This window comes from Gadus chalcogrammus, chromosome 10 (assembly GCF_026213295.1).
Source record: "Gadus chalcogrammus isolate NIFS_2021 chromosome 10, NIFS_Gcha_1.0, whole genome shotgun sequence".
NCBI classification, from domain to species: domain Eukaryota; kingdom Metazoa; phylum Chordata; class Actinopteri; order Gadiformes; family Gadidae; genus Gadus; species Gadus chalcogrammus.
In genome coordinates this window covers 6,514,690-6,524,689 of record NC_079421.1, presented here as the reverse complement: position 1 = coordinate 6,524,689, position 10,000 = coordinate 6,514,690, and the positions used below count along the sequence as shown (strand labels likewise).

Here is a 10,000-nt window from a genome sequence, read left to right as displayed (position 1 = left end):
TATCAGTCTGTTACCCCGGCCTAAGCAGTCTTGTGTAGTGAAAGCAGATTATGATAATGAACAGCTGTAGGGTCCAGAACATTAGGAAGGGCGTGGTATCGGAGCAATATCCAGTATCCACCGAGGCTTTCTGTACCCACCCCTGTGTTTGAAGCCATCCTCTGCTCATCTGTCGTCTGATTTACATAATTCCACTTAAAAAGACTCATATGTATGAAAGAAATCGATGGAAAAACATGCAGAGGCCATTTAAATGTTGATCTGTCCATTTTCTCTTTTAACCCAGAAACCCTTAATAACCCTAACCCTAACCCTAACCCTAATACAATAACTCTCATAGGTTTGGTTTATGCCCTTAAGATACTTTAGGAAAGGTATGGTTCTAATTTTGCCCTTAAACACTTTCTTTACAGAGTTAACTATGCATTAAGCTAATACAATTAGCTTAATAGTAATTACGCTGCATCAATAGGAAATAGTATTTAAGCATCCCCTGTGCGAAAGTAAGACCGCGTGTGAATGTTTTGATTCTCCGAGGCCCTGACAGTCTGAACTGAACTGAACTCTTTGTTAAAGAATGTTTCAGAAACATCTGACAAAGTATGTCCGTGTGGCAGTGAAGTCTGAGTGCGTTGGTAACAGTTTTGGAAGGTAATGTAAACTGGAAATGGACTGCACTTTAATATTGTGTCTTTGAACAACGCAGGCCGGTCAACGCACACACGCAAAACGGTGTGCACAAATATGGCTGAGAACTATCTGTCCACATCTAAGTCAATTTGAGTAGGAGCCTCAACTATTTTTTCTTCTGCAGACCATTACATTTGTTCAAAATGTGATTTTCTTTCCTATTCCCGACAGACCAAATTGATTTAGAGAGGAAGAAACCGCATTGTTGATTTAGCTGAAGGCAGACATGTTTTATTATGCAGACAGTGAAAAAGTTATATAGTGCAGGGGATTTTTTTTTTTGAAAAATCAAAAGGGAAAATTCCAGGACACCCTAGCTACACTCAAAACTCTGAAAGCTACATTTACTGATCATGTACATCAAAGTGTCCATTGAACATTTTTGTCAGTAGAGAACCATCTACACGTTTTTGGATGGAAGTATTATGAAAGTGCTCCACTAGTCCAAAGCCACATTCGGTTAACAGTCTCTACTCTGTTCTCTCTAAAAGGAAATAAATTACCATTTATGAGTCACTACTTAATAATTGAAGGAGAAACGTATGATTCTTTCTCAACGACATCTGTCACGTAGTCTAACGTGGCCGTGTGGAGGTTGGACTCCAGGTTCTGGGTTCAAACCCCAAACGTCCACAGTCGACCGCACTCTGCCTTGAGTCGGGCCATCCTACCCTACTCAACGCCTTGTTGTCTGTCTGTCCAGGTGATGAAGCTCCGTAAGCTGGCCCAGCAGATCGCCAACTGCCGTCAGTGTCTGGAGCGCTCCAGCGCACTCATCACCCAGGCGGAGCACAGCCTCAAGGAGAACGACCACACCCGCTTCCTCCAGAACGCCCGCAACGTGGCCGAGAGGTGGGTTGGTGTGTGTGTGTGCGTGCGTGCGTGCGTGTAAATCTCTCACAATTCCCGCTCCTCACACACACACACACACACACACACACATCCTGTCCCAATGACCTCTGGAACCGAGAGAGTACATCTGTGTCGTGGGGCTCATGTTGCTGCTAACTCTTTCTCCCTCTCCTTCCTCCCGTGTGACCTTCTCCAGGGTTGCCATGGCGACCGCCTCCTCCCAGGTTTTGATACCCGACGTCAATCTGAACGAGGCCTTCGATAACTTCGCCCTGGACTTCACCCGGGAGAAGAAGATCCTGGAGGGACTGGACTATCTGACAGGTAGCCTCATTGGAGATAGCCACCAGCTAGTGTCTAAGAGGAGTACAGTTCTTAGTCAGCTAAGAAAGATCACTGTTAGCCTCAACAGAGCAAGCTACCAGCGGTTGTCTTAATGGAATACAGCTCTTAGTCAGTCTCATATAGCCTATAGATTGCTGTTAGCTTCAACAGAACTAGCTACCAGCGGTTGTCTTAGAGGAGAACAGCTCTGAGTCAGTTTCATATAGCATATAGATTACTGTTAGCGTCATGACAGCTAGCAAATAAATACTGCCTTAGAGAAGTGAAGCTCTCAGTTGGCTGTAGATAGATAACTGTGAGCTTAATACAAGAGTGCTATTGCATTAGAGGTGGATAGTTCTTAGTTTGCTATTGGTCGTTATCTTAAGTCTGCGCTATGAATCGTTGTTTTAAATAATGTGTCCCAGTTCACCACAGTGTTTTCAGAATAACATCCGTGTGAAAACGTCCGCACTGTTTGAACCCAACTAGCTGGAACTAGTTTGTCACTGTTAGCCTCATCATAGCCAGACACTCATCGGTGGCTAGGGAGCGTGTCTATGTTCCCCGGGTCCTATGTTCCCCGGGTCCTATGTTCCCCTCTTTGTATGAGACTGGGGAACATAAGACCCTTTTTTAAAAAAAAGGGTCCTATGTTCCCCGCTTTTCCCAAAAAGGGTCCTATGTTCCCCACTATGTATGTGACCGGGGAACATAGGACCCTTTTTAAAAAAAAGGGTTCTATGTTCCCCGGTCTGTTACTTTTTCCACCATTACTGCCAAATTCCGGCCGAGATAACTACCATTGCATGTCTTAACCCTCCACAACCCTTTTGTGGAAGAGGGAGAGACGTCGGAGAACCAGACGCAGTCAATACATACGCCGTTAAACAAACCCCGAGAAGCCCAATCCCTACGAGAGCTCCCCGCGCTACGGCCATCCGGAGGCGCACAGAGCTTTTGGCCGTGATATTATTATACAATATATAAAGAGTATATAACGCAAACGGCAACAATCACTTTCTCCTCAATGCTGCAGTTCACCTCGGACTGCACTGCACTGAGTTGGCCGGTTGAACGCTGATTGGCTGTTACGTTACACATGTCACAGTGGCCACGCTGTTGAACGCCGATTGGCTGTCATCACGCGAATGTCGCGTCAAAGTTTAAATATTTTTAAAGATTGATAGATTGCGGGGAACATAGGACCCTTTTCCCAGAAAGGGTCCTATGTTCCCCGCTTTTCCCAAAAAGGGTCCTATGCTCCCCGGTAGGTATGGCTACAGGGGAACATAGGACCCTTTTTGGGAAAAACGGGGAACATAGGACCTTTTTTTAAAAAAGGGGAACATAGGGATGACCCCGGTGGCTAGCTAGCTCATAAAGTACAGCTTCTAGTTAGCTCAGCGAGTATCCTTGTTATCCTCTAGTGTCATATCTCATTAGTAATGAAGTGATATCTGTTCACTTCAATTTACTCCCTCTAATTTCTTTAATAATCAGTGCAGGAGGGCTCCCTTCTGTTTTGCATAGCCTACTTTATGTAACTCAAAACCCCTCACACCTCATTCCAGCATTCATGAAAGGATGGATAAAAATAGGGCCCATGTTGGAACATTGTCTTAAGAACCAGAACAAAAAACGAATAATTACGGAAATTATTAATGAACCGAATTGTGTGCTGTGTGAGCGCACACACACGCTCACACACATTTCTAAGATGTTGATGTTAATGAATTAGAATAAATAAAATCCCTCTCAATGATCTACCAGCTCCCAACCCGCCGTCCATCAGAGATGAACTGTGCACGGCATCCCACGACACCATCACGGTGCACTGGACGTCGGAGGACGAGTTCAGCGTCACCTCCTACGAGCTGCAGTACACAATCTACACCGGCCAGACCAACTTCATCAGTGAGTCCACACGCACACCCGTAAACACATGCCAAACCCTGAAATGTTACGGCTCTGCACTGCACCATCTACACCGACCAGACCAACTTCATCAGTGAGTCCACACGCACACCCGTAAACACATGCCAAACCCTGAAATGTTACGGCTCTGCACTGCACCATCTACACCGACCAGACCAACTTCATCAGTGAGTCCACACTCACACAACCGTAAACACACACGAAAACCCTGGTATGGTGCGGCTCTGCACTTTTTATCTGAGGCTAATAGGTAAAATGGTCTACAGCTGATATGTCCACTCAGAACCAAGCTCTGACCTCCCCTCAGTTTCAGGGATTTATCACCATTTTAAATGTGTGGAAAAAAAGATTGTGATCTATATCAAGCAACCTGGTCTCACAGGAATCCGTGAAATGACCACGGACGCTTAACTCAAAATCTGTGGAATCCTCACGGGAAACACGCACATTTCCGTGATATGGCCACGGATTTTGCTCCAATGCAAGTTGATGACACTCATATTCTGTGGCACGCAAACAGATCCCCGTCTCAACGACCGAATCGACCACTGGCACTTAACTCAAAATCCGTGGTGGACTCACTGAATCACTTAAATTGTCCGTGATATGCCCACAGAATTTGCTCCAATGCAAGTTAATGACACTCATATTCCGTGGCACACACACAGATCCCTGTTTCAACGACCGAGTCAACCTGGTCTCACAGGGATCTGTGAAATGACCATATATATATATATATATATATATATATATATATAGATATAGATATATACTATATATGAAAGAAATTCGTATTGACGGTATGGCACTATATCCCTATTCTCACCAATGCACCCATTTTCGTTGCTTCGAGGAGGTCTGTTGGTCTCCGTATATAATAAATAAATAAATATATATAACAAAATAAATAAATATAAATAAATATGTATTTATATATATATATATATATATATATATATATATACACATACATAATCATACATATATAGGCCTATATATTTATTTATTTATTTTGTTGCTTCGAGGAGGTCTGGTGTTCTCCGTCTATAATAAATAAATGTATATATATATATATATATATATATATATATATATATATATATATATATATATATATATATGTATATCATGCATACATACATACATACATATTTATTTATTTATTTATTTATTTATTTATTATATACAGAGACCACTAGACCTCCTCGGTCTATTCTGGTCTATTCAATTGAAGATGGGTGGGCGAGAATAGGGATATAGTGCCATACCGTCAATATGAATTTCATTCATAGAATTTCCGAGAGGATGGTCAATGGTCAGATACAGATCTCGTTATAACAATAATTTATATCGATGTATCGAGAAAGGATGTAATGATAACGGCAAGAAATTAAAAGCTACATGGTTATAATAATTAAATATAATTAACTTATAAAGCGTATAACGAGACAACGAGACGATCCAGTTGTGGGCCAGCAGAGGCTGCATTTTAACCAAATTCATGGTTGCTATGATGGTTGCAATCGACCGCCCCCCATATCTTTCAATTTTCCACAATGTAGACTTCTAATTAATAAGTTACTTTTGTAATCAATGTGACTCATTAATTTAATAACTCTCTGGTGGCTAGTTATGTCACTCTGAGAGATGCACACGGACATATTTGGTAGAGACACAGCTTATAAGCTATTTGTGAAAGCAAATCATCAAGCTCATGGATTTAACGATTTAATTAGTTAAATCGTTAATTTAATTCATTAAGATATCATGCGTGAGAGGTCATTCCTCCCCCTGAGTGTGTATTGACTATTTCTTGTGATTGAAATGCTCATTACAAGCTTCCTATTCATGTCTAGTGTACCCCTACTGTCCACAAGCACCCCCCCTCCCCATATTGATATGGAGAAGTGTTGCCACGTCCCAGTGGTGGCGACGTCATATCTATGAAAGAGGGCATTCAAATATACTACAATGATCATTCAGGAGGCCAAAGCCCTAAAGGAAGTGATGCAATAGGTAACTTCTGAGTCAAGGTAACAAGTAATCTATAGACCTGGGATCTCTTTTATATCAACAGGGGTCTCAAAGGACGCATGAGATTATTCCAACCCTAAAAGAAATGACTCAGCAAGTGCTCCATCTCGTTGCACCTCACCTAGCGGCTTTTTTTGGGCTGAAGTTCTTCCCAGACCTACACCCTAGCCATCCAACATGCATATCTGAGATCAGGACTCTCTTTAATAATGACAAAAAGTTAACTTTTTGTTATCTCATAAGGGGCGTGTTGCCAGCTCCTTTTGACCTTTTGACCCCAGACTGATTTACACCTCCATCCCACCAAAAATGGGGACCAGAAACTAACCTGAATTATGCACATTTACCCTACTGTTGGAGGTCAAGCCCCTTTTCCTGCCTTTTCAAGATAGCTAGAGATGCCAAAATGTATACGCATATTTCCCAGGGTCCCGAGAACGACATATCTGAGATTTCAAGTTCTAGCCCTTACAGAAAAAAAGTTTTCCCAAATGGACTGTTTTTTGGACAAAGCCTCTCAGAAGTGTTGCCTGCAAGACCTAGTGGATCAGAATGTGGTTGAAAGACAGTTTTTGAGATAGGATGGTCCTACCGCCCTGAAACTTGACTACCTTATTCTAGGGCCTAACTGAGACCCCCACACCGAAACTGGGCCCTCTCTGACCCCGAGGGCAGGGAGGGGGGGGGCTGAGGTTTTGGGTTAGGGTTAGGGTTAGGGTTAGGGCTGGCTTTTTTCCAGAGACCCACAATTTCCAGAGTAATCCCAAAATACACCCTGGTAGAAGATCTAATCAACTAATTTAGATTTAATTCTAGCAACGGCTTGTTGCCAATGCGTTTCAATGGAGCATTTGATGATGCTGTGTTAGCCTTTCCTGTAGGGCTGGAGCCCCCCAGTTGATAATTGTATGCATCCTTTTAGATCCTCTTTGATATAAAAGAGATCCCAGGTCTATGGCTTACTTGTTAATGTCCTCGCCTCAGTCACCTATTGCATCACTTCCTTTAGGCTTCGGCCTCCTAATTGATCATTGTAGTATATTTGAATGCCCTCTTTCATATATATGACACCACCCACACCGGGACATGGCAACAATTCACCATATCCATATGGGGGGGGGGGGATGCTTGTGTACAGTAGGGGTACACTAGACATAAATAGGAAGCACACTCAGTAGGAGGAATGACCTCTCACACATGATAACTTAATTAATTGTTTCAAATAACCCTGCCTCTTTAAATCAATGAGCTTGGTGTGGAAGGAGGCGGTCGATGGCAACCACCATAGGATTGTTGTTTTGACGAATCCTGCGCAGTCCGCCCCCCCCTTCTGAAGTAGAAAATAATCTCCAGATTGAAATGCATTGGTTTAATATTGAATTAATTAAATATTAAAATATATATTATCTGTACAATTATTTAGTTATAATGTTATGAGTAGACCATGTAGCTATTATCGTTATAACAAGATCTGTATCTGACCATTGACAATCCACTTCCACCAATCCAATCAACGAAGAGGGTTTTAACACCAACTAACACAGTGTAATTTTTTCTATGGGGAATGTGGTTCAGGTATAACCAGACAATATTTAAATATTTATAATATAAAAAACTTGCCTATTCGTAGGCCTACAGCATATCACACATTTGACGTGTATATAGAGCTAGACTATGATATGTATAAGGTTATAGGCCGAATTCGGTTAAAATGCAGCTTCTGCTGGCTCACAACTTGATCGTCCTGTTGTCTCGTTATACGCTTTATATGTTAATTATATAAAAAATTATTATAACCATGTGACGGTATGGCACTATATCCCTATTCTCGCCAGCATATCTTGAATTGAATAGACCATGTTCGTTGCTTCGAGGAGGTCTGGTGGTCGCCGTATAAAATAACTTAATAAATAAATGAATAAATAAATATGTATGTATGTATATATATATATATATATATATATGTATATATATATACATATATATATACTATTTATATATTTATTTATTTATTTATTATATATACAGAGACCACCAGACCTCCTCAAAGCAACAAAATAAATAAATAAATATATAGGCCTATATATGCATAAATATGTATGTGTATATATCTATATATAAATAAACGTACATATTTATATATTTATTTATTTCGTTATATATATTTATTTATTTATTATATACGGAGAACACCAGACCTCCTCGAAGCAACGAAAATGGTCTATTAAATTCAAGATGGGTGCACGGGCGAGAATAGGGATATGGTGCCATACCGTCAATATAAATTTCATTCATATACTGTATATATATATATATATATATATATATGTATATATATATCGTTGAGACGGGGATCTGCATGGAATATGAGTGTCATTAACTTGCATTGGAGCAAAATCTGTGGCCATATCACGGAAATTGGCTTGTTTCCTTGAGGATTCCACAGATTTTGAGTTAAGCATCCGTGGTCATTTCACAGGTCGATTCCTGTGAGACCAGGTTGATATCAAGAGCAATCAACCAACCCAAAAACAAATATATTACCGTTAGTGTGAAAGTAATCAAATGTGTAATTTGGTACGAAATGCTCTATTAAATATGGTGTTATAGTCAGAAGGAGCTCAAACCCAGATACAGAAAGAATGAGGACTCTAGAAGCCGATATTGACTGAAACACCTCGTCAAATCATTTGAAATATGCCCACTGGACTCAAACAGGGTTCTCTATGCTAATCCAAATGGCACTGGAAGAAATACACGCATCGGTTAGCGGTGAAGTGCAGAGAGCACAGAGTGATGAATAGAGACGGGCACAGGTGGAGCAGACGGAGAGGTGGATGGTGAAGGATGGATGGAGAGAGAGGATGAGAAGGAGAGCTGAGAGCAGGAGAGTGGATAATGGTTACCAGTGCAGGTCGGGAGAACCAGAAGTGCTACTTGCTAATGGCTGAATATGCTGACAGGCGCACACACACGCGCACACACTCAGGTGCACACACTCACGTGCACACACTCAGGTGCACACACTCACGTGCACACAACAGGATAGACGTCTTCTCATCTGGCCTCACCACTCATCTTCCCTCCTTCCTCTCCTCCTCCTCTTTTTGTTGTCCCCCTCTTCTTTCTCCTCTTTCATCCCTTCAACTCCTTCTCATTCTCCTCCTCCTCTTTCTCCCAACTGGACAGTGCATTATCTCAGTGGTGCACTGGGGGGCCCAGTGAGGGGCCCGGTGAGGGGTCCGGGCCGTTTGAAGCTGGAGCGTGCACGTTTCAGCTAGCCTGGAGTGATCAAGTAATCCCTTGATTACTTGATCACTCCCTCTCTCTCCCTCTCTCTCTCTCTCTCTCTCTCTCTCTCTCTCTCTCTCTCTCTCTCTCTCTCTCTCTCTCTCTCTCTCTCTCTCTCTCTCTCTCTCTCTCTCTCTTAATCTATGTCAAGGCTCTACCAGGCATAGAGGCAAATGGAGTCAATAAAAAGCAACAACACTTTTTTCCCTCCAGTAAACTGAGGCACCATGTAGAGAACTGTGTGTCTCTGTGGACACACTACAACCGGCAGACTCTCCCCTGCCATCTCTAATCAGCGCCAGCAGTGCTATTATTATTCCTGCTCTTTGTCACATTAGCGGGGGCCAATAGGAGCGAGGCAGAGCCCACACATCTGCCCGTCACTCGCTGGCTGTTTCTGTTTATCTTTCCCTGCATCCCACGTAACCTCTCAATCACCGCCCAGCCTCCCAGAGTCCCGCTCCTCCTCCTCATCAAACCCGCCCACAGATGCCAATATGTTTATGTGGCGCTCCGTCTGATCGGAGCAGACAGGTGGTTAAAGAGGCGTGGCCTCTCCCACGCTGAATGTTTACGTAGATGGTACCGCCCTCAGAGACTTATCCTCACCTGTCCACTTCTGATCGGCCACGCCCTGAAGGCAAGAGAGAGGAGGAGGCTCAGATAGAAACAGTGTGGTTGGACAGAATGGGTGCAGTATCTTATCTTGCACAGGAAGGAAGGTTTGTGGGAGACTCCTTTTAGAGTCAATGTCTCTCTATCTGATTCTGCAGCCCCTGCCACTATTCTCTATCTCTCTCTCTCTCTCTCTCTCTCCTATATCAAGCGCTTTCGCTGATGTTGCAAAGGCTTTATGTCGCGCCATTCATCA

General features: G+C 42.5%; 1 protein-coding gene across 2 annotated transcripts in view; it reads left to right on the top strand.

The window, feature by feature from the left end:
* The window catches only part of mid2 (midline 2), a 94,399-nt gene that overhangs the window by 61,950 nt on the left and 22,449 nt on the right, over positions 1-10,000 (top strand). For both annotated transcript variants that reach the window (XM_056599856.1, XM_056599857.1), the window contains exons 6-8: positions 1,394-1,542; positions 1,739-1,866; positions 3,640-3,783. In XM_056599856.1, the coding sequence (XP_056455831.1) occupies positions 1,394-1,542; positions 1,739-1,866; positions 3,640-3,783 (421 nt within the window). The remainder of the gene's footprint in view (positions 1-1,393; positions 1,543-1,738; positions 1,867-3,639; positions 3,784-10,000) is intronic.